The 25,990-nt window shown below is 46.2% G+C and overlaps 1 protein-coding gene across 1 annotated transcript in view; it reads left to right on the plus strand.

The window, feature by feature from the left end:
* LOC149349147 (cubilin-like) overlaps positions 1–25,990 on the plus strand; it is a 704,018-nt gene that overhangs the window by 642,452 nt on the left and 35,576 nt on the right. Inside the window, exons 8-9 of the mRNA XM_089575415.1 lie at positions 5,650–5,809; positions 5,867–5,980. Of these exons, the coding sequence (XP_089431541.1) occupies positions 5,650–5,809; positions 5,867–5,980 (274 nt within the window). The remainder of the gene's footprint in view (positions 1–5,649; positions 5,810–5,866; positions 5,981–25,990) is intronic.

Here is a 25,990-nt window from a genome sequence, read left to right on the forward strand (position 1 = left end):
CGAAACGCAAGAGGCGCCCGTGTGCTGTGCGATGTCAGTGCACGTTAAAGATCCCCAGGTGGTCGAAATTATTCCGGAGACCTCCACTACGGCACCTCTTTCTCTCTTTCTTCTTTCACTCCTACCTTCCTCCCTTCCCTTACGGCGCGTTTCAGGTGTCCGCCGATATGTGATACGGATACTGCGCCATTTTCATTCCTCAAAAAACCAATTTACAATTTACCATTTTTACGAGGCCACGCCACCCGGATGACAGGCGGCACCACAGGCTACAAAAACCAAGAAAGAGCATTACATAATAGAACACACATTCAATATTTTTTACACAATACATAAGACATCCTTACAAAACACAGGCTTTCGGCGGAAAAACAAACAGCATACTTCAAAACACAATTCGACCAGAGCAGTATTTACAAAACATACACTAGTGATAGGTATACGTTCAGTTTTCAACTTTAAAGTTCATTTATGAGCATTGCTTTAATTAGCATTTTGTATTTACGTATAGAGGGAGTGCTGCGTACAGTATCCAGAATAATAGGGTATTGATTAATTAAGTCAGGAATTTGCCATCCTAACCTCTGAAAACCGTAATTTGTGCGTACACGAGGTGTTTCCATACATTGTTTCCGAAGTTCGTATTTGCTAAGTTTAGTGTGATAGGTGGTATCGAAGGTTATTTTGTCTAGTTTGTACTGGCGTAATATTTCCAGACATAGTTTGTATGTGTGCAGTTTACTTATTTCTAGTATTCCATAAGACCTAAACAAAGGCCGGCAGCTGTGCAATAACTGTATTTTCCCAATAGCTCGTAATGCCCGCTTTTGAATTGCAAAGAGGGAATCTCGATTTGTTTGTGTCGTCGTTAACCATACAAGGGAACAGTAGCTTAAACGGGAATGTATTAGTATATTTGCCGCTTTATGGACGCCGGGAGATAATATCTCAATTTGTTTAAAATGCCAACCGCCCGACAAAGATCACTTCGAAGCTGATCAACATGCGAATTCCAAGAGAGATTTTCTTGAAACAGAACACCTAGAAAACGAATTTGCGAGCACTGTTTCAGCTGAGTGTTTTCAAAGTTTAAGTTTAGGTTGTCAGGAGCTTTTACACCTTTTGCTCTGAAGAGAATGTATTTGGTCTTACTAGCATTTAATTGCATCCTGTTTAGTTTTAACCATGTACTCAAGCCGGTCAACCAATAGTTAGCCTTTCTTTCGAGCGCGTAGGGGTCAATACCTGAGAAAAAGACATTAGTGTCATCAGCGTACAACACTAAGTTTTCGCTGCCTGGTATATTCACAATATCATTCAGGTATAAAATAAAGAGTACAGGTTCGAGAATAGATCCCTGAGGCACACCATATTTTATTGTTTTTACGTGTGAGGCTGCAGCATTTATGACAGTAAATTGCTCTCTTGACGTTAAATAGCTCTCATTTAAGGTCAACGACACGCCACGGAATCCGTAAAATGGAAGCTTTCTTATTAGAACATCGTGCTGAACACAGTCGAATGCCTTTCTGAAGTCGAGGAAAATTCCCAGGGTGTGTGCCTTTTCTTCAATGTTGTTTAGAATTTTTTCCTTTATCCCAAGGAGTGCGGTTTCGGCTGATCTATCTTTCCTAAAGCCAAATTGCTCATCGGCTATAATATTTTGCGCGGTGAGAAATCGGACGAATATTTTGTTTATAACCTGTTCGGCTACCTTTGCAAATACTGGTAGTACTGATATAGGCCTATAATTTGTTAGTTCGTTCGCGGGGCCACCCTTGTGCACAACAGTCACTTTGGCCAGTTTCATTTTGTGCGGAAAAACGCCCGTAGATAAAATAATGTTGCAAATGTGAGAGAGCGGGCAACTGATTATTTCACCTACAGCCTTTAGAGGTTTCGGTTTAATTTCATCTGCTCCTGGAGCATAGCCATTTTTTAGTGTCAGAATAATATCCAGCACTTCACGTTCGTCGGTGGGTGCTAAAAACAATGTATTTGCGGCGTTCGATGCAATGAACTGCTCGCACGGTGAATCAACTGAATTCCCATCGCATGATCCGACTGCAATGAAATGGTCATTAAATAAATTTGCGACTTCGTTGTCAGTCATAGCATCGTTTTGATACGGAACCTTTTTGTGCTGGAAGTTTTTCGAGAGTACCTCCCTCACGGTTTGCCACATTAGCCGTGAGTTACCCGTAATGTCTGCAAACTTAGCTATGTAGTATTCAAATCTTGATTTTCTAATATCTGCATTTAATTTGTTTCGAACTTTTTAAACAGTGTAAAGTCATTTTCATGCTTGGTATTCAGGAATTTTTCAAACAGCCTGTTTTTTTGTATGATTCTCATATGCAGTTCATGAGTGATCCAAGGCTTCCTTATCTTTTTTCGTTTTAGCCATGGCTCGAGGGGAAAACACTTCTCGTATGCAGCCATAAAGCAGGAAAGAAAAGCCTCGTACGCTTTATTTGCATCTGTTTCCATTAAAATGGAGTCCCACCTTTGATTTGAGAGAAGATATTTAAATTTGCTGATATTTTTTTCAGAGTAATGGCGGATAAAAACTGGTTGCTTATTTGAATTAGGCCTTTTGTGAGGTAAAATGCAGTAGATTGGCAAATGGTCACTTAAATCACACATCAATACACCCGATTTGACAACGTCAGGCGGAAAGCTTGTAATGCAAAGGTCTAGAATACTTTGAGAGGTAGGAGTAATCCTAGTTGGCATATCTATTAAGTTACAGCACGCGTATGACACAAACAGCTCTTGTAGGCGCGAATAGCCGGAGGTATCTGATGAAACATTGAGATTAAAATCGCCAACATAAGTGGGTTAGCTCAGCAACCCCTTTTTCTTTTACTATTCCGAGTCTTGTGTGTTGTGGTTTCGATGGGGTATACGCGTGCTCCATATTCAACTCCTTGTTTCCATAATCGCCACAATCCTACAAATAAGCTGCCGCAGAGCCAGGAATCGAATTGCAGAACTCGGCGTTGCGAGCCCGGCACGCGACCGCTTGGACGGGTGTCGGTTGCTTTATATGATCGTACCGTTATCTTGGCATACATATAACTAACACCCTGTCCTGGAAACTTCATATAGAACATATAGCATCTAAAGCAAACAAAACGCTTGGTTATCTTCGAAGAAATTTTACACTTGCTCCATCTTCGCTAAAATCACTATTATACACGACCTACGTACTACCGCAAATGGAATACGCTTCATCCATATGGGACCCTGGACAGGTCTCACTGACACAGGTTCTGGAAACTGTCCAGAATCGTGCAACTAGATTCATTTTAGGCAATTACCATCGTACATCTAGCGTCACCCAAATGAAAAGGTCTTTAAACCTCCTGCCCCTAGCTACCAGCCGTAAGCACTTCCGCATCTGCCTATTCCATAAGATTTTCTACTCCAATTTTCAACTACGCTCTCGATGGATTCAACCAGCACCGTTCATTTCTCACCGTCTTGATCATCAACACAAGGTCACAGTGCCTCATTGTAACTCAGTGACATGTGCGCAATCATATTTTCCGCTGACCTCTAAAGAATGGAATTCCCTACCCGCATCATTAACTAGCATCACTGATTCAACTCAATTTAGAAGAATACTTACCACTCTGATTACATAATGATCGCTTTTGTATTTTATTGTAGTGTTGTGTTCTCCACGCACTAGTATTGTTCTTAAACTATTTTATTAATCTGTTCCGTGTTAATTTTGCTCACTTCTTTTTATCCTGCCTCAGTTGTTCTATAGTTTTGTATGAATTGTGCTTTGTTTATTTTTCTTGTTATCAACTGCCCTTCCCCTCTGAAATGTACTCTGTACCCTGAGGGTATGACAAATAAATAAATAAATAAATAAATAAATAAATAAATATGCTTCGTGCCGAGTCCCGCGGCGATTTCTTGCGCACCATTCGCAAACTTCTGCTCTGTATGTCGCTGCCTAGTTAGGGTTCGCAGAGCTGAGTAAACGATGAAAGAGTCCAGGCAACTCCTGTACGCCACAGAAAATCTTCTTTCAGAAGCAGTTTCATGTATGTTGTCCTTCGCGAGCGGTATAACTTTCGCTCTCGTCACACCGCAGGAGCCCTGCAACATCAGGCATTTAGACTGAAGCTTCTCGGCGAATCGCGAAGGTTTCCGGGATCTGAGTCTGACTGGAGCGTTTTCCTTGAACCGAAGTGTCTCATCCCGAAGCGAAGCGTTTTTGTCGGAAGGTGGCTGTTATGACGAAAATGGGATAGGTGCTTCCGGAGGTCATAAATATTTTTTCTCAGCGGTAGAGCAAAGTTTCGGAGAAACTGTGACAGCTACAGCCTCTTCTCATACTTGTGCACGAAAGTGCCTGTCTTCACTCAGTGGTGCTTATTCAGCACCTTTTGCACATACACGTGGCTTATTTTCTTCAGTTCAATAGAAAACCTCTTTATTTGGAAGCAGCGACGTACCTAGTTTGTGTGGGATGTGGGCCCCAGGTGCTTCAGGGAAAAGTTTCAAAGGTACGCTTTTTGGAATCAAAAATGGCTTCTGCGGCATAGCATCACCAGTGTTGGCGGACATCAGGAAGCCGGCGAATGTCCTAAGTTGTAAGCCGGTTAACTAATTTTTAACAATTAACTTTTTAGGTAGTAGAGTTAGGCGTCTAGTTGGAATTAGATATTTGTAGGCGCTCGTTTGTAAGAGCCACATAAGTTTTTATAATTTAGAAAACGCTATTATCCTAGGCGCTGTGGCTCGACAAAATCTGGCTACATCGTGCCGAAATAACTGCACTTTCGAAAAGCATGCAGGCAAAGCAACCTTTCCAGTGCAGTAACTAGATAAAAAAGGCAAAGTTTCTCGAGCCAGAGCACCGAGGATAGTTGCGTTTTTCAAATTCTAAAAACGGATACGGTTGTTACAGACGGCCGCCTACAAATCTCTAATTGCAACTAGATGACTAACTCTACTAGTTAAAAAGCTAATTATTCAAAAATTGTTTAACCGGCTTAGTACTCGAAAGACGATTCACCTGTTTCCTGGTATGCGCCAGCACTTGTAATACTATGCTACAAAAGCCATATTTTCACCCCAAAAGGCCAATTTCTTGAATGTCTTCCCTGAGACACCTGGTATAGCTCCGCTGCATTACGAAAGCGACGAAAACAAATATCCTCGAACTCCTTCTGCCCTAGAGAGAGTGCAGTTGCCGTATGCAAATTGTGCTGAATGCTGCTAGGGAGAGTACAGAGGGCAAAACGCTTGGCTAGAACACGCTCTGCGCTGAATGCGCGATATATAGCGACAACATTTGGTTTAATATGGTCTGGATGTAATCATGTTAAGTTAAACTCATTGTATTTCAACGTCATTTTTTGCCTTCCTGTTCGCAGCGGTTTTGGGAGCAGCGGAACACGCAGTTCGGTCGTTTTAGGCATGTGTTTTGCCCTCTGAACAGTAGGCTGTATACTCTATCACACAGAGTACCAGTTCTTAGAGCGAATACTGTATGCACCGGCACGTTGTGGAATGCACCTTATTTCAAGGTACCTATGCCAGAAATTGGCCCACATGAAAAGAAAATGGAAGTTGCGAAGTCCGATGTATGGTCAGATTATATAGGCTTGCGTAACTCGGTCGCAGGCGTACTTCTTGAGCCAGGGCAGCCAGATGCAGCTGATGCCCCGGCGCTGCTCAGCCGAGCCTCCTCCGCCCGTGGTCGGCATCGACAACGAGGTGCGCATCAAGCTGCACGTCGAGCGTCGGGACCCGCGCACGCACTTCAGACTGCGCTTCCGATCAGGTACGCGCTGTCCCCTAACCAGACGGGCCCAGACGAGGTGTCTCGCCGGGTGCGCAGTGTGCGAGACCATGGTGATCGCCAACCGGACTGGCGGTGTGTCGCAGTCGTTCGGATTTCCCAAGTTGTACGAACACGAATCTGAGTGCAGCTGGAATGTGTACGCACCGAAAGGTAGGTCACCGGCGACATCCAGTGCAGGGGGGGTTGTCGCATCCACCTGCTCTCTCGTTAGGAGTGTTGCACAGGGGACGGGGTTTTTGCAAAGTACACGATGCTGTAGCACTCACGAATTGCGACGAGCAGGCTATGGCAGCGAGGTGGGGGCCTTCGCAGGCAGTTGAAGGACTGTAAAAAAAATGAGTGCGCGCGAAATTTCATTTGAGTGACCCAAGCAGTTTGAGATGAGTGGTCAGGGTGCCCAGATATTGCGCTTTTTGCCTGAGTGGCAAATAAAATGACTTGTAAAACGAGCAATATGTGCAATGCGGTGTCGCGGAGAAATATTGGAAAACCCGATTCTAACTTCAGAGATAATATGGCAACTACATATGATCATGAGAAATGAATTAATCTAGCGGTTCTGCTTTCTACAGCTTCCAATTCACCTGTCCGACGCAGTCGGACGTAATGGGGGTTGAGAAGAGAAAAAAAAGAAATGAATAGTACCCCCCCTCGAACGGCTTTTCCTGGTCAGTTTGCAGCAGTGCTAATTGTTCACGAGCTTCACTGCAATACACCAGCATTGTGCGTGCTATATGTAGATTAGATTTTATTGACTGACCCCTCAAGCCACATACCTGATAAGGTCCAATCAAAGTAGCCATTGAAAGCTGTACCCGATTTGAGAGGACTTTGCGAATATCTTATAATCAACATTATAAAGCGTGGTAGATCTGTAGCCATCTACAAATCGTAGTTTTTCCTTATCGCCAGTTTTCGGTATTAAGACAATATGACTTTTGTTAAATGAGTGTGGCAAAAATCCAACATCAGTACTCTGCTTAAGCTTTTGGAGTAGGAGAGGGGATAACATAGATTTAAAGGTTTTATAAAATTCCCCTGAGAGGCCGTCAGGCCCCGGGGTTTTCGAAAGAGGTAATCGCTGAATTGCATCTTTCAATTCACCGCAGGTCATAGGACCACTTATTATCGTGCACTCTTCAGAAAGCGACGAAACCATAGACACCCAGCGCGCTACGTGAACATCATCAGCAATTCTTAAAGCGGCAGCAAAAAGCGAGGTGTAGTATTTTGAAAACTCATGCACTATTTCATCTGTACTTGTGACCAGGGCGCCACCACGGTAGAGGTCAGAGACTCGCTTGGCACTCACGTGCCGACACTCATCAAGCAAAGGCCTGTCTAGTTGGCTCCTCATCGTGCAAAGCACGACTGCTGCGGGATCATACACGGGCTGCTCGAAAGCGTTCAGCATCGAACCTTTGACGGTGACACTTTACAGTTGCAGGAATTCTTATGTGTGTAACCCAGAAGCCTCGCATTCAAGTTCGTGCAAATTATAAAAGCTCTGAAGCAGCCATGGGCGTCCGGAGGGGGGGGGGGGGGGGCAAGGGGGGGGGGCGGCTGCACCCCCCTGGAGAATCACTCACTCGAACCGTGAGTGATGGCCGCATGCCAGGGGCGGTGGTGCGCTCAGCCAAAAGGGTAAAAGCAGCCCCTCTTCCACGCTTTGGGTCACATCTGCGAAACGCCGCGTACGGGCGCGCGTCGTTCCGCCGTTTTCAAACCACGCCATCGTTAGCTCTGCTGAAGGGCGACCTGTTGCAGAAATACAGCGGCACCGGCGAGCATGTGTTTCGAGCAGTCTTGAGATGGGTGTCTGTTTCTTTGATCTCTAGAGAGATAGCGACAGGGAGGCAGACAGTGCACAGGGCATCTTGTTTTCGCATTCGTCGCTCGCTACAATCAGGATACGTTCGTACGCCGGCCACCGATGAATTCTTCAGGAGGGAAGGACAAATCAGCCGTGTCCACCCCCGCTTTGTCGGGCTGCGCAGGGGCAAGCGGGCGATTAGTTGGCGCCGCCGCCGCTCGCTGTCTCCTCCGATCCACGGGAGAGCGCAGTTCGGTAGAAGCGCCGCTTTCAGAATCTTCGGCAAAGGGGATTATCTGCTTTTGTTCACGGCGACGCAGTCTCCAGAGGCGCCCCCGCACCAGCGTTCCTTGCGTCTTCTCCGAAAACCAGCGCCTTTGGTCAAAGCAGCCCGATGGCGCCTGCCTGGCTCGCCTGTCACCTCTGGCTGGGCCTCAAATCACAACAGCGCCCATGTACTGTGCGATGTCAGTGCATGGTAAAGAGACCCAGGTGGTCGACATTATCCGGAACTCTGTACTACTCCGTCCCTAATAGCCTGAGTCGTTTTGGGGCTCTGAACCCCATAAAAACACAAACAAATTTTCCGACCGGAGTGGCGAGTGTCCCTTCCCCTCGGAAGTCGCGCGGCGTTCCTTTCACCCTCAAAGTAAGCCCTTGCACGTGTGCGCGCCTCTGTGTTTGTGCTTCGGTGTTTTTAGAGTTATACTGTATAACTCTAGGTGTTTTTAGTGGCCGGTTGTCAACGATGCTGAGAACAACCAAGACAGCGGACGAGAAAACGACGAGCGGCGAGCAGTGTGTGTGCGGTTGCTCGACTGTGCGGGTGCGCGAGCAAGATGGAGCGAGGAGATGGAGCTGCGAGCGCGCCTTTATCTTGCAAATAAGTTTTCGTTCTATATATAGTCACCTTTTGTTTTCAACGTACGCGTTCAACCGTTTTTCCAAACAATGTGTATGATGAGTGTGCACCGAGAGCGTGTAATGAAGCACAGAAATGAATTTATCAGCCGTGTAATCACGCAATTCGCCCAGAAAAATCCGAGGCGCCTACAGTTGCTGTTCAAGGAAGATTGACTGAGTGACTGTAGTTGCGCGTTTGTGAACATATTGTGCTGTGTGCTGGTCATCAATCCGGGTGAGTCGAGAACCCGTATGCAGCAAGACTGAGCACTCTTTTCCACTAAGTAATAGTATCTTCTTGCATTTTGTACTGATTTTAAATGTTTCTTCGTTCATAAACTCCAATGTATCTCTCCTAGCCACGCTTTAATGTTGGTGATCCACCAGGAAAGAATTTTCAGTTGTGTTTCCTGCGTTGTCCTGTGTACTTCTCCTTGTGAATGCGTCCTTTTCGCTGGTTTTCTACGTACGTGCTTTAATTTGCTGTTTGTAATTTTTTTCATGTGTGTATTTCACTTATTTTTAGTTATATATAAATAAATAAATAAATTTAATCCGCAAATAGTGCCTTTTTGCTACGAACATACCTCCCCCCCCCCCCCACTCCGGCGCCAACAACAAATGGGGCCCCCCCTGCAAAAAATTCTGCGGACGCCCTTGGAAGCAGCCGTTTCTCCTCAGCATGCTTAAAGTAAGGCCTCATGGAACCGATCTCAACAGCCACGCCAGGAACTTCCTGCTTAAAAATCTCCCAAGCTGCAAATAATGGTACTGCCATGGTCAAGCAAGATTCTAAAGCTGTCTTCACTTGCTGGTTGAGGTCCTCCTCATTTAGCAAAGAAGAATTAAACAGCCGATCACGCCTCTTGTCAAACTGGAACGCACTCTCACACTGTGCATTGGACGTCGTCGCCAATTTCCATTAGTGTACAGAAAGCACTATTATCCGGTTAGCAGGAATTCCTGGGAATTCCTGCTAATCTGATATGCTGGCTCGAACATTTTCTAAAAGGACGCTCGCAGTTCACATCCGCCAATAACATCCAGTCACCCTTAACAGATGTAACATCTGGTGTCCCTCAAGGGGCCGGGTTATCACCATTACTCTTCTTAATATACATCAACGACCTGCCCTCTAATATTCAATGCAAATTGCGACTCTTTGCGGACGATTGTGTCATCTATAATGCAATAAGTAGCCCAACCGATAACCTCACTTTGCAACAGGACCTTGACGTTATTGCATCATGGTGTGAAAAGTGGCAGATGCCTTTAAATCTTACTAAGTGCAAATCGTTGTCCTTCACTCACAAACACACCTTGACGAATCACACTTACAGCATTTCATCAGCCCCTATAACCGTTGCAAAATCTTACAAATATCTAGGTGTACATCTCACATCAACACTTTCTTGGGTCACCCACATTAGAACCATTTGCTCCGACACTTCACGCACACTTGGCTACCTGAGAAGGAATCTGAAATCTGCTTCCCCTAACATAAAACAACTCGCGTATGAAACATTTGTGCGGCCAAAATTAGAGTATGCATCATCCATCTGGCACCCATGGCAATCGTATCTCACCATCGAATTGGAATCAATCCAAAATCGTGCAGCTCGGTTCATCACTTCATGTTACTCAAGAGAAGCCAGTGTCATCACCCTCAAGCAGTCCCTCCGTCTCTCAACACTGGAATCACGCCGCGTCGTTTCCCGACTATGCTTACTTCATACATTTTATCAACACACAAGATCACGGCACGCTCTACTAACCGCCCCACTACGAACGTCCTCCCGGCATAGTCACGGTAACCCGATAGCACGCATCAGTGGCCACACGTCAGCTTACAACTCATTTTTCCCCAACGCAATAGCACTATGGAATTCACTGCCTAACGACATCGCTGCATGCACTGATCACAAAACATTCCGCGAGAAAATAAAAATTCACCTCACATAAATCTTGATCACTTCTGCGCTCTTTGTAGCGAGTATTGCTTGACATATCTTTATTAAATGATGTATCACCTGCTGGGAAACCCTGATATGACTGCAACCCCTTTTATGTTTGTTTGTATGTTTGTTCTTTTTATTGTTATGCATGTTCCCATCATCGCCGTTGTAAACCAATATGCCCCCTCTTATGTAATGCCTTCGGGCCTTTAAGGGATCAATAAATGAAATGAAATGAAATGAAATCGCAAAATCGGCAGGCGGGCGTGACGCGTATAATACGTTATGCATATGTGCACCATTGCGAATTATTTTACAGATCACAAGACTGTTTTCCTGAACGCTGATGTGGCAGAGATGTGAAAAAAAATTGATGGAGCTAGGGTGCCGAGTCGTCAATTTCATTGTGTGTATATAAGTGAAAGGACGGAGATAATTGGCACTGGCGTGGACGACATTGCAGACTGCAAAGATTTTGAGGAAAGTAAATGAGCATAACTGGCTCCCTGGGTCAGTGGACACCATAATCGTGCTTAGAGGTACGTGGGCGAGCTGTCCACATTAAAAACAACTTGCTGACGGACAATCCCTGCTTAGCTGTGCTAAACCGTCGGTCAAATTTTCTTTTATTTTATTGGGGACTTCGGGAGGATTGAGACCAAGGAGCTTTCCGGGACATGGCCTTTTGGTTCTACAAACGGCCACCACAGGTCACTCGAGCCTGAGCTCCTCTCATCTCATTTGTTTTTGCGCTTTCCTTCCTCGCTTACGCGGGTAGAAAGGAGAGCACTCCGCAGCGGGGGTGGGTATTGTTCGAAATAGCGTCATTGCTTTGTGGGGAACGAGGGAGGAGTTGACGTCCTCGATTGGGTGCCTCAGTGGGCGCGCCCCCTCGTAGGGTGCACTCATTCTTTGCAGGGGTCAGTGCCGCCTTTTCGGGCGGCGGCGGCCATTTCGGTACCCACTCTTCACTGCTGCGGGTTGGGGAAGACGCGTGCACGGCGTTTTTTTGGCTAAACGCCTGGGTGTTGTGTGCTCCAGTGCACTAACCATTCGCGAAATGACTGAAGTTGTTCCGATTTCCCAAGAGACGAGTTCTCTGGATGGCAAAGATAAAATGCGACAAGTGGCAGCCAATGTAAGTAAACCCAACTTGCCCAAGCCTCCGCCTTAAGGCAGCCAATGGCCAGTCCTGTGTGCGCAGTGTAATACCATTCCTGTCTCCGTCCAGCAGATCGTTATTTGCGCCTTTTGCCTGCGACATTTTTCTTTCATGCATTCTTAACCTCGTGCTCTTGGGTCTGCGTGTACAACTTGTTGAATTTCTGAATTACATGAATGCTTTGCGCTTCGTTGCATACAGGTGCGTCGTGCCTAGGGATGCACACGCTGCGCAATCCGAGTCACTACCGCTTTGTGCGCAGTTGCTTTGCATGTGCATGCTACAGAGGTATGAGAGTTTGAAGCTTGTTTTTTTTTTCTTCCGCTCGGTACAGTGCGATTCCAGGGAACTTCGATTGGCTTTGTCCTAATTGTTAGCATGACGAATGATGAGTGACGGTGAATTGATGGTCACTTGGCCATTTAACAGCAGAAGTATGTTGGGGGCCATGGCCGGCCTAGGTAGACGATAAAAATCTTATTTGCAGGCCCGGAGAAATTTCTGCACAACATGAGGCAAAGAATGAAGACTTGCGAAAAAAAGAAAGCTGACCTTTAGTGCATATGGTGCAACCGAGTGTGACTTCTGGTATTTAAAATGACTGCTTAGTCCACCGCCCGCAGTGGGCAGGATAAGCTGACAGTCTAGCAAAGAGACTGGGGAATTATATTTTTCAGTCTTTATGTGCTCAATCAGCATATCACTCATCAACCAAACCTAGAAGAGAAATTTGAATACAGAGCCGCATTTGCTGCAAAAGCCTGAATCATTGCCGAAGTTTGAGAGGGTAATTTAGGCTTATTCTTCCTTCATTCGCTAATCAAAAAGACAGCAGAGCTAGACAAGAGCTTAGCACAGTTATGACAGGCTGTCTTTGGAGTCGCGTGGACCGACTGCACAGGTGTTTCTTCGGAGACAGAGCAGCCACATACAGCGGCAAGAGACTCCGCATATCAAATCGTGGCATCGGGTGAAGTAAATGGGTAGTTTCCTCCCTTCCGCAGTGTTGAGGGGCGTTGTTTCTGCTGAAACGAACTGAGAGGGAGGCGAGGCATTGAGAGCGACCATAAATGATCTTGGCAGTTTCTCCAAAACCGACAGCGGTGGCCAGTTTATGCTCTTTGTTCGGGGGGACCAGCTATTTCCTGAAAGTAAAACTTGTTCACGAGTGCAGCAAAAAAAAAAAAAAAAGAAGTTGCGTATGATCTGCCTCATACATGAAGCCCACTGCACAGCTGACTCATTTTTTTGTACTTAAAAAGCTGTATCCAACTCAGGTAACGTACCACCAAACGAAAAAAGTGCAACCTTCGCTTCAGTTGATATCGCCGCTGAAATAACCATTTAACATTCGTAGAACGTCGCTCAGACACGGCATTCTGCCAGCTGTAGAGGGCTTACGTGTTGTCGCCATCGGCTTTGAACTCGGAGCGGCGCATACAGCTTGTATCTGTGCTAGTCGGTGATGGGGAACACAATCTGAAAGCAAGGTGTGTCATGCCACCTCTGCTTGTGTCCTCTAAATACGCGCAGTCATTCATCCTTTAGCCGACAGCCAAAACGTCTTGTCGCGACTGGCGAGGACGTAGTGTCCTGCTCCGAATGATTACAGTCAAATCCATGATTGCAGTGAAAGATTATAAACAGTGGCAATTTTCAGCGCAGATGCTTGCTTCGCTGATTTCGTCACGTATCACGCCCCTCCCCTCCCCCCCTTGCAGTGAACTCTACACATCCAGCTGCGCGGTGCCCATTGTCTGTCAATGGAGTGGTCCACGTGATGCAGCCTCAACTGCAAACACGCTTGCGCTGCGCGCAGTGATGCCAACTCAGGTCAACGTTTTGTCCCTAGATTGAAGAAAAATCCCTAGACTATAACTGTTTAATTCTTAATGCGACCATTTCAGCTTTAACAAAGTCTCAGCGCAGCTCACTCTTTCGTCCATTTGTTATACATTTTGCCAGAGATAAATAAAAGCGTGTTAGCCGCAATTGCAGCTTTCTTTATTTTTTTTGTAGGTTTACCTTACATAGAGGGCCCACAGATGGTGCCAGCTTTTACAGAGACGGAAAGAGAGATAACGCTCTGCCGACTCCCCCTCTGTCTAAATTGAACTTCCAGCAGACGACTCTCGTTTCACCGCACTGGCTTTTGAGCTGCTCCTTCAGCCGGCTTATCCTTACGCGCAAAGAACCTGTGCAGCCCTTTGAATACTAAATGTAGTTGATCCCAAGTTGAAAGAGCTGGCATTGACTGCTAAGCGCCGTCAACACATGAAAGTATTTTATTCAGACACCAATAAGGGTTGTTTTAAGGATTGTGTTAAGAGGCAGACAGAAAGGCGAAAATGTTTGAATTCATGAAAGCCCCCTTCTCGCCTCATAGAGAACATTCAGAAGCGGTGAAATGGCGTCTCTCACCGCACAGTTATTTATTAACCACAGTCGCAATCAAATATGGTCAAATAGTAGTTGGAGCTATTAAGAATTGACATCACGAGAAACTGTCATAACCAAAAATGTAATCTTGTTATAGTTGTACAGCAATGATACAGATGTAGGATTGGTAATTACAAAATCAGAAAGTGACTCCTTACAACTTGGAAAATGTTTTTTTGGTTGAACAGCAAGTTTAAATGAAGTGGTCCTGCATACGTGGAGAATTCGAACAATTGTGGCACTTTTTCGTGAAGGTAAGCGATGAGCGTAAACGTAGAGCGTTGATCCAGGCACTACACGTCAAAATTCTACTTTGTCTTTCGTGGCGGAGCAGTCACTCGAAGCGCCAGAGATGGCACGCAAGTTAAGCAGTTTGAAAGTCACATGGTTTCGTTTTTCCTCGTGCAGCAGCCGATAATTTCGCGTTGCAGAACTGCTTTCGCCCTCTCTCGGCTCGGCAGAACACTAAAAATATAGGAGTAGTAACTAGCATTTTTCCTAGTTTTTTCTGTTTCAAGCGCAAAATAATCAGATACCCCTGCCGTTAAGCCGCTTAGAGTAGCAATTCTAAGGCCTCTCAAAATCCCTAGATTTCACAAAAAAGACGCTAAATCCCTAAAGCAAAGAAAAAGCCCCTAGATCTAGGGATAAATCCCTAGGGTTGGCATCACTGGCTGCGCGTCACTGCGCGCCAGGCGTCCCGCGCGTCAGCCAGAACCAGTCTGCGCATGCGCGCGACGTCACACGCGAGCAGCGCGAGCGTCGACGCTCCGATCTGTCCCTGCCAGACATTTGGCACGCGAGCACAGAGTGAGCAAGTGTCGATGGCGCTGCGGCGCGTCCTGCGCGCTTGGGGGCAGGGTGTCGAACCGGAACTGAACCCGAACCCGAAACCGGAAGCGAACCCGAATTTTCGCCCGGAACCGGAACCGAACCAAACCCATATTTTTTTCGCCATCTTGGAACTGAACCCGAACCGGAACGATTCAAAGGAACCGTTCCGAACCGGTTCGGGACCCGGTTCAGGCCCACTTTTTTTACATCCCGGCATACATCTTGTTTTCCGACAAAATGATATGATCTATCGCATAGACTTACCCACCCGTAGCTGTCTGCGCTGGGAAGTGCGAAAATGGTACTCAGTATATGCGACAGCAAATTTACAGGAGGTCTGGTCCCTGGGAAGCAGCCTAATTGACGCTTCTGTAATGTACTGCCGCCAATTCTAAACACTTGTACGTCAGGTTTATGTGAAATCTTGAGTTATTACTCCTCTCTTTTACATATTTGCGTAAATCTTTAATCGAAGTGTTAGGACTGCTCTAACTCAGTAAAGTACTATAGACACGAAACTTTTTCTTGCGTGCTTTCTTCTTTCAAACGATGCGTTAGACGTTGGTGTACATGGAGCACCGCGTGGTATTCACCGGCACATAATAAATAATTTATGCTTGAATTTCTTCTTGATCCTGTTTCGGTTTCACCAACATAACAATGGCTGTGACATTTAGTGGAAATTAGGTCGCGTGGGGTGTTATAAACGGCAATATAACTGCTGATACGTTGTTAGTTGTAATTAGAGGTCTTGAAGTCGGTTGATATAAGTGCTACAGTGAGTCAAAACAACGTTTCAGCGTTTGTATTAGTTTTCCCGTGCCTCACGTGACCTAATGCTGAACTCACGTCAAAGCCATCATTCAGTTGATGAAACCGAAACAGCATGGGAGAAAAAATTATTTTCTAAATTATTTAGTGGCAGCAGGCGAATACCACACGGTGATCCATGTTTTCTAATATCTATGGCGTCATTTGAAAGGAGACTTCCAGGTAAAGTATGCGAAGTCCTTTTGGCCTAGCATTTGAAACGGTGACGTAATCACCAATTAAAATTGCGACGGCCTTAAAACTTATCCGTAGCGCACAACGCTAAGTGGGGGACGCATGATGACGTCATCGAACGTATCCGTACATTTTCAACGCATAAACGCCTGCTTTGAAGGAAAAAAAAACAACGGAACCGAAGTCAAAGCCCGCCGAACGTTGTTTGGAAGCGTCCAACGAGGCGCGGCAGGGCGTGGTTGACGGCAGCGGTAATTTAAAATCATACCTTCCGTGACATCACACTGAACTTCCCCGCACTCCTTTGTTACTTTGAGGAGAAGTGCAAAATTTAATCGTCGATTACGGCACTATTTTAAATCGTAGTGCAAAAAACTTAGTATCCTTTACCTACAGCCTGTATATATTTTAATCCTTGAGTATCGCGAAATTCTCAAAAGGTGGCGCAGTTGCCCTTTAACTTGCACTGACATCGCACAGCATACGGTGCCTTTTGCGTTTCGCCTCCATCGAAACGTGGCCGCCGGGGACGAGTTCGAACCAGGGTACATCGAAGAAGTAACCGAGCGCCCTAACCACTGAGCAACATTTACTTTTGTAGGCGCTCATTGTCTTAGACAGCAAGTTCTAAATAAAACCGCTCACGATGAGCCTGTAGGGCAATAAAGAAAAAAATGGCTCAATGGCTGTGGAGCTCGGCTGCTGATTCCAAAAATACATAAACCAGCGTGCTCTGTCGCGCGTCGAAAATCCCCAGCTGGTCTCCGTTAATCTGGAGCCCTCCACTACACCGTCTGTCATGTAGCCCCAATGTATACACGACACGTTAAACTTGAAATACTACTACTAGTATTACCAAAAGAAGGATGTATAAATTGGTGCAGCTTCTTTTTTTTTCAGAATCCGCATATTCTTGTTTGCGCGCGACGGTAATAAGCAACGAAAGGCGGGTTCTTGGCAACGGTGGAGATGTACTAAAAAGGAAAAAATTAAATACCGATTACACAAAAGGGCAATGCGGAAATACATGTGCTCGCTGGCATGCGATAGTGATTACGCCCAAAAAGATGCTACTGCGATGCAATGTAACTACGATGAAGTGATTTCGTTATGCCGATTCGCTGAAACTGTTCTGCTTCTAAGAAAAATTTCTGCCGGTCGCCAGCGCGCGGCTCCATCCGCTGTTCTCGCACTGCTCGATCTTGAATTCTTTGTCTGGCGACTTATCTCTACTTTTCGCAGTCATATTTCCCGTTCTTAGTGTCTGACGCGACAGGCTTATGATTGTTAGTGTTTTGTTTTCTTAGAACGCTTGGGCGATTGAATACGTTGAGCCTTCATAACAATCTGCCTCGGCTATATCGGGTACAGGTGGGTATTGGGGGGTGGTGAGATGGGTGAGGTGTTTTTGAAGCTGCATTTTTACCAGTGAATGCCCTGATGTGTCGTCCACCGGAGTCTGCATCAAGGATGGAGGCTGCACGCACGCAGCGCGGTTATTTTTGGGAAAGCAGGCTATACTGCTAACGCAGTAAAAAGAACAACTAAAAGAGTATGAATAGTCTTACCTCTGACTCCGAGTGGGATTCGTACTAATGGCGGCGCAACAGAAAACTCTGTTTACAGATGCTTTAGGCTATTCGGCTATCTTGTAGGCTTCTTTTTATGGTTGTTGCATGGAATATTTGGAACCTCTCTGACCCTCCTCATGCCTTACTTGACCGCGTTGAATTCAGCGATCTCGTCATAAGGCCTAACGTCACCATAACTCCCTGCGTCAGCCCGCACGTGAAATTCCAGACGGTGCACACGCCATGAAAGGGGAACCAGTCAGGAGGTTGAACTTGCGCAGCATATTCCTCCTGCGGTAAAGTTCACTGTGTCTGAACAGTGACCTCGTGGAATGCGGCGGTTCTGCGTCCTATGGACACGAAATTCCTATGAACACGGAATTCAAGAGTTTTTCAACGCGGACATAAATGTTATACTGAAATGTATGATGTCAATGGGTTTTTTAAGAGACTGCTTAAGTATGTTTTAAAAGAATACAGCATCATGACAAAAATATCATTTTATTGCTGAAATTGTTTCTCGTTGCTCGCACAGGTTGAAACGCACTGACTACGGCACAAACGCCCCTTTGGCACGAAGGTAGTACGTCCAAACATGTAAGATCCATATCTGAAGGGTGAAAAAGGTTTTTGTGGCCGATTAAAACTAAGTCGAGCCCACTTATAGCGAACTTAACGGTCCCACAGGTTCCATTCGTTATATCTGATGTTCGTAGCAAGTGGATTCTTCTTACAACAGCCAAAAATACTAAGGCCGCTAAAAGTGGCAATTATTTCTTACAAAGCTGCGTTATGTGTGCCTACTTGGCAAAGCAGAGCCTGCCGCGGCTCTTTCCAAACTATCTAGGGTGGTCATTTAATCCTCGTCGAGACCTTGCTGCCAACTATCAAATTTACGGACGGGGTATAACTAATCATGGATGAAGTGTACATGGCAACTGGTGGCAGGTTGGCCACGTAAATGAGATTCATGGCAGTAGGAAGAGCTCGCACTTGGTGTTCAACGTCTCCGTCAGAGCAGGCGCTTCTGCGATTTTGTGGTCCGCAGGAACGTAGTTATCCGAGGAAACATCCGGTCGGCTATGGATCAACGAAGCGTTAACAGAAATCTGCAATCATCTGGTCACGCGTGTTTTTGAGCTTCTTCTGTCGTTACTGGGCTGATGCAGCGACGAAGTAGTGCAGCGCTTGTGGCGCAGAATGCATCCGTTGCACTGTCAGCTATATGACAATGCCTGCACATTGCAGCGGCGCCAAAGATTGAGACGACTGGGCAGGCTATGCAAACCACGTGACTGGGATGGCCAGCAAGGATTTCAAAAATTATCTAATCGCTGTTTTTAGTTGATCCGCGAGATTGTTCAGCAGCTTCGCTTTTGACGATGCCCCTGTCACACGCGCACCGCGCTTCTTCTACTCAGGATGCTTTGCCGAGCCGGCGAACGCGTAGGCAATGATTGCCCTCGTTGGCCATCGACGACGGTTTGGCCGGCGGTTACTTACTATTTCAATAGAAAATTATAGCATATCGTTACCGTGTTTACATTAGCATTTACAGTGTTACCGGACGCCGGACTTTCCGGTTAGCGCTGCGCACAGCAGTGCCGCCTTTTAATTCCATTTCTGGGTTGACATGTTCTTTCCGGGGCGGTGTAGTGAAGGTTGAGAGGCGCTATTTCATCTGCGTGCTTAGCGGAAGGACGACTTCTACAACCTCAGGGTAGTTCACCACGCGACCTCGTTCGCTATAATCGAGTGGTGTGCCCAGGGTTTTTTACTGTATCTGCGACGAATTTCCGTTGCCCTTATGCATATTTTCACGGTAGCACCACACCCGCTCGAAATAAGCGAGCGTTCGTTATATATGTGGCCATTAAAGTGGGCTCCACTGTACATCCGCTGACTTCGCTTTAATACACTAGTATCAAGAAAGTTTAGGCAAGGCTGCAGATGTGTGGGTAGAGGAAGTAATGAGCGATCGCAACATTTGTCATCTGCCTTGTGGAGAGGCCGAACAGGTAAGTAAAAGCGAAGAGTGAGAAAACAGAATGAATCAGCACTCGCGAGCATGTCCAGAAAAGGCAGGCAAGCACTTACTCACCCAATAGCATAGCTTCCAGAAAGGGGTTGTTTGTAGCTTTGGAAATAAATGCCTGAAACAAGTTGGTGGACAAATGGTGCAAGCCAGATTAACCCCTCTGTATCACTCTATCAAGGGCGCAAAAAATTCTGTGGACGCAAAAGTTGCCTTTGATAGCGCCCCAGGAAGAGTCCCAAACATTCTATCACGAATAAATTTCTTACTTTACTACAGTGAGAAGCCACGATTAGCTGAGTTTTTGAAGATACTGAGCTATAGGGGCTCAGGATATATAACGTGAGTCACAAAGGCGATGTCGAATAGGTGATTTAAATAAAATATGTTTGGTAAGTTCTTTATGTTAGGGAGAGCCAGTGCTCCCACGAGGCTCTCGTTGGGTGGGGGATGTGCGGTGGAGGGATTCTCGAACATTTTCTTACCATGTAGTAAAGGAGGGGGACTGGCAAATCGGTTTGGGTGTGACGGATAGGTATCTGTCTGTATGTATACGTGCCGATACATGACAGATGAGCGTGTTGCTTCACCATACATCAATTTCGTAGATAAGGAGCCAGGCTTTCGTGGCAACTGTATAAGTTCAAGGAGATAGGGGAATGCCGTCTACTATGGAATATAGTCTTCGAATTTCATTGAAAAAGATGTCTTGACTCGACTACGATGTGCATGCGCAGTATGTTTTTAGTTCTAATGTTTGCTCTTCTGTTTTCTGGGTTGTTCACTGTGTCCTGCGCCTTCATATACTTTTCCGAGAATGTAATAACCAGTTGTTAGTCGGCGTCTGTGTCGTCTCCAGACTTCCGTTTGTCCTTTTCCTGCGCTGCTTAAGCAACCGTTACCAACTAGCCCACTTTTATGTTCTCGTAAAGAAATCTTTGCATTTTTTATTTTGTATAGCGATGTGCAAGAAAAAAGAAAACGCATATCACTGAAACCCATCTGCGTTCTAATTTTTTTTTTGTCCTGAATCCGTTTGAACCCGTTTGAACCGGTTCGAGACTGTCCGAACCGGTTCGAACCGGAACGGAGTGGCCCTCTGGAGCCGAACCCGGAACTGAACCCGAAAGGCGTGAACCAGAACCCGAACCGAACCCGAAAAAATACCGGTTCGACACCCTGTTTGGGGGCCCACGCGTCGGCCAGAACAGGTCTGCGCATGCGCGACGCGTCGGCCGCCGCCCAGCGGATCCACGACGCCCGCATCCAACAGTGCCAGATATCGGCGCCTGCGCGCGGGCGCTGGCGCGCGCGTCGGAAGTGGGGTCCGGTTTACAACAATGGGAGGACCGCGGGGCTCTCGGGGATTCTTTTCTTCACGGCTGAAAGCTCTTTCAGGTTACTACAGCGCAGTTGCGTGTCCTTCTCATTCTGGTCCTTTGTCTGCAAGCGCTGTTTTTCTCAAGATCTTTCAGGTTCCCTCAAATTTTCTCGGAATCCTTGCAGCTCCCCAACCATATTTTGTCAACGGCTTGACATTTTTTCAGTCGGCTCGCGAGGGAGAGCGAGCCAGCATGAGGAGCATGGAGATGCATGCCACTTTTCGACGCTCGTCGCGGCGCGTGCTGGTCGCGCAGGAGCTCCGCGCGCACACCGAAAAGCGCCGATGGAGTTCGGCCCGGCGCTCAGCGCGCCAGCGCGTGGCACGACGCCTCGGAAGTGGGATTGGAGTGGGGCCTTTAAAGACGAGCGCTGCTATCAACTTTCGCGCTGCTATCAACGCGCAGCGCTCGTCCTGTTCCCTTTTACTCGTCCGTGTTGCCGTTTTGCGCTCTCATGTCTGACGAGTCTTAACCTTGCACTGCGGCTAGGGGTAGCGTGCGCATGGAGGAACCCTAGTTCTCGACTCTGTAACGGGGCCATTGTGCTCTAGCGACGAAACGCCAGGCGCAAATTAGGTCCGCTCCGACGCGGCAGCGCCAAGAGAAGTGCGTGCGCAGAACATGTAAAGGATGGCTCTCATGCAAGCGAGTGCGCGAAATCAACGACGCGTTGCAGCGAAAATTTCGCAACGTCGCTTCGGGCGTAGAGATGTAAAATTTCAGGAAAATTTGAATGGCGTGAAAAAAACCGTTCTTTTCAGGGTTTTTTTCATGAAAAATTGGAAATTTTGCAAAACATGACAAAACAGATTTTTTTGCAATCAATAATAATGCTCCGAATTTCAGTCGAATATGCAGTTATAGATGTCATATTGTGAAACGAACTTCTGGTTCTATTGCACCGAGAAGATAAATAATGATTTGCACTTCATGCGAATATGGAGGTATAAATATCATATTTGTGAAACGAACTTCTTGTTCTATTGCACCGAGAAAGGGAACATGAAAACTGATCTATAAGTCACTCCATATGGGACTCAGAATCATTGTCGCTGGATGCGGCACTACGCGCAGCAGCATGGATTGAAGCTGTGTCCACAGCTAGGTTCGCCTGCACATACATTAGCTTTCGAACGCGTTCCCCTGAAAGCCTGTTGCGAATCCTTGTATGGACATTCCCGAAACGTGACCAGTTTGTTCGCAGCTGGCGGATGATGGTGGTATCTGCAGCAGTCGGCAAGCCAAACAAGTTAGCGACTGGGGTAAAGGCCTTGCCACCAGGTATATGGGGTCACGTGCTTCGCTGAAGACCCCTGTCCTGTACCAAATTCCTGCGGATGTTCTGTACGCTGCTATGTTGGAAATCAAGAGGCTAGGCTTGTATGTGGCTAAAACCGCTTTCGTGCACAGCAGCCTATGTTATTTATGCCGTGTGTGTAGTGCTATAGAATTTGCAGCCGTTTTGTTCTACTTCAGCCGTGAGTTCAAGTATTAGTGTGTTTTTAAGTCAAGCATGGATCTTATATGTGACCTGGCATTCAACCCACGTACTCGTAGCACGAACGTTTTTAAAAGGCATTACCTGCACCGGCGATGACGACTGCCCTCCAATCGTTCAAAGATGCACGCTGTAATTGTTTTCAAAGCAAAAACAAAAACCTAAACTAAAAGCAAGCAATCGTAAAACCTTGAAATTGCATTGTGAAATTTTCAATGTTTTTTTCCATTTTCCCTCGTCTGAAAAAAACGAAAAAAACCGTTTTTTTTCCAAAATTGCAGTGTTTTTTTCAGGCCTTCACATCTCTATTCGGGCGCCGCTCGAGCCGCCGCGACGGCTCAAAACAGGTTTTTGCGCCGTGGCGGCAGTATTCGCTAACATTTCGCTTAGATGTGGAACTAAAGCTCCTGAAGAAGCAAAAGCAACGAAAAGCTTTGGAATTTTCGGCTTCTGTCCTCTCCTAGCGAGCCGCTGGATAATCGCGCCTCCCGCCGTGGTAAATTGTTTCCGCGCTCATTTTTGCAAGCAACGGCCGGCGCCATTATTAGGGGCCGCCGCGGTGGCTCAATGGTTATGGTGCTCGGCTGCTGACCCGAAAGACGCGGGTTCGATCCTGACCGCGGCGGTGTAATTTCTTTGGAGGAGAAATTATAGAGGCCCGTGTATTGTGCGATGTCAATTTCCGGAGCCCTCCACTATGGCGTCTCTCATAGCCTTAGTCGCTTTGGGACGTAAAACCCTATAAACCAAACCAAACCATTATTAGGGGTTAGAAATCGCGCTGGCTTTTGTGCGACAGTTTAGGCGGGAAGTATTTTTCTAGCTTTGCCGGCGTCTACGCGTTCCGGCCATGTGGAGCTTATGTTGCGCTTATGGGTACAACAACCAGGAGGCGCACTGTAAAAAATTTTGCTTGAAACATACAGTAATTTTCTGGCAGCGGCGTTGCCAGAAAATGTCTGTAGTGTTGTGTTTTCGGTTTTCAGTTTTTCTCTTTTTAAACATACGTTTTCTGTTTTGAGCTTTTCTGTTTTTTAGGTTACGTTTTCTGTTTTGACTACAGAAAATGTGAAGTCTGTTTTCTGTTTTTCCCAGACTTTGTTTTTGGCTTACTTATATTTTCTGTTTTGATTCTTTTTGTCGTATTTGGTTGTTCTTGTCCGTTAAACGTCCATTATGATCCGAGGTGGCTTGTGAAAAATCATGTTTATTTGAAGAATGCAGCCAGGGGACTTTGAAAACATGAAGCTTTGAAGTGGGATTATTAGCGCCGGAATTCGTGGTGTCAGGCCGTGCAGGTCTTTGCGGGTTTCTCATTTCTTCCGCTGCCCAAAATCCGTAACTTTCAAGGCTCTGCTGGAAGGAAGGGACAGGCTTAAGGTTAGCATAAAAAAACTATCTTGGCCATTTAGGTCAAATACTTAATCGATAACCAATGTAATTCTAGAACAATGGAAAGTGCTCCAAAGGCGAAAAGTCAGAGTTATATCGTAGGCGGCTCTTTTAATAATGCATGAATTCAACACTGTAGTACTTAACTGCTGTCTGAAGAGCCAGGATTACGTATCAAATGGCGACGTTTAGAATTTGAAATGTAAAAATCAACTATTTAGGTCAATCTTACTAACGAGAACACTCTAGATTCAATGTTAGTGCTATGCGTGGTACTTATGTGGAGCGGGAAGTCCTCTTCATAGGACTTAGCTACTCTCTGTTGTATACGGGTCAGCAGTGGGGAATATGAAAGTCTACACGCAAAGCGTGGCACTGCGGGCCGGCCACACGCTGGTCACAAGCACGACAGGGTTCCCTCAAATTTCAAAAACTGGTTCCTTGGACAGAACGCTTCGATCGAAGCCTCAGGCGTGTACTGCCACCCTGCATTGTCGAGTAGACAACACACGCCTGCGGCGGCACTTGCCTCCGTTCTAAGAGTGGCCGAAGGCACGCGGACGGCTAGCAGCGCCACGCACTTTTATATTACCTTTCATACTGCACGCATCTCTACTACCATTACATCAGAGCGTACGTAGTACATAGTTTGATCGGCCTTAACGCAACCTCTCGCAGGCTTGGGCGTTTCTAAATAGCGTCTTCATCGAGTATATGCATGTAAACAGTAAGAAATATCTGATAAAGGTGAAGATTACAATGACTAGTGCACGCGTGCACTATGTTATCGTTCAGTGTCAGGCGGCGACAAATTCAGTAGGGCAGTATCATGCGCTGTTTACACAATAGCAGTACCACCTGGCAACAAGTCATTCATAAAAAGAAGCATAGCAGATTGTCCATACCAAATAGGAGGAATTAGCACCACTCACCTTCTTTCGCAAGCAGTCCGGTCGGTAAACCATGCAAAGAACGCACGTGCTGTGCGTCTATACGACGGCAACCATGGCGAAGTGACCGTCAGCGCAGAAAAACGAAGGACCGCACAATACACAATGCACATTAATCCATGTGGAAAATTGTCTATGCTCGATGTTTCAGTGCATAAATATACAAATTGAATTATAATGAGTTTATTGCATTTTTAAAGCAAGTTTTTCTAAAGCGGAAGGCCATGTGACTGTTAGTTCGGGTGCAGCCGCTGTGAGAACAGAAAATGTCTTTTATTCAACAACACGTTTCTGTCTTGGGTCGCTAACAGACATTTTCTGTGCGGCAACCGAAATTTCCTGTAAAATTGCTGTAATTTTACACACATTTTTTCCAGTGCAGCGGGAAAAAGTTTTTCGTCATTCCGTCCAGAAAAAGCAACGCGGCTCGCCAAAAGGTTTGACTGCACAGGACTGGCCGGGAAAACTTTAATAATGTGCTGGGTCAATGCCTTTGTGAGGTGAGTGGCCGCTCTTCAGTTGACAGTCATGTTTCTTTGGAGGATGTGGTGTGATGCTCGAGCGACTTCAGCCTTCCTTCTCATTATTGTGGATGGCCTCGTTAGCTCACGGGCTAAGAAAGCATTACCTCTCATTGTCTTAGCCCCGCTGTTCAGGCTGCTGGCTCTTTGCAGGTGTAGCTTTGATGCTGCGCGCATTATGTGGCACATTGACTTGGTTGTGGACCAACTCGTTCACGGGCTCGACTAAAAAGATCAGCTTCATATTGTTTGAGCATCGCCGTTTAGGCTCCTTGCTGTGCAGGTCTAGGTTTGACGTGCGTATTGCTGGACGTATTTGTTTTGTTGCATTTGGGCTCCTTCGCTAACGGGCTGATAGAAAAGAGGCGATTTTTGCCTCACGTAAAATACTTTTCAAAACAAAGAGACGCCGACCAGTAGAGAGACGCTGGTCAGAGGCAGAGGCTTGAACAAAGAGACGCCGACTGGTCGGCGTCTCTTTGTTTTGAAATGTATCCCCCTGGCCAGACGGGATTCCGTCACACTCTCTTCTTCACCACGTAAAATACTGTACTCTGGTATGGGCAACAAATAAATCAATTGTGAACAAACTTGTCTTGCGAAAAAAATTGTTAGCCTCCTCGCAAACTTGAACCAACGTCGAGTATGAACCCCAGAATAGCAATGCTCATTATGATCAGTGTGGACAATGTCTATAAAT

This window comes from Amblyomma mixtum, chromosome 3, assembly GCF_055824585.1.
Source record: "Amblyomma mixtum isolate Tamu chromosome 3, ASM5582458v1, whole genome shotgun sequence".
NCBI classification, from domain to species: domain Eukaryota; kingdom Metazoa; phylum Arthropoda; class Arachnida; order Ixodida; family Ixodidae; genus Amblyomma; species Amblyomma mixtum.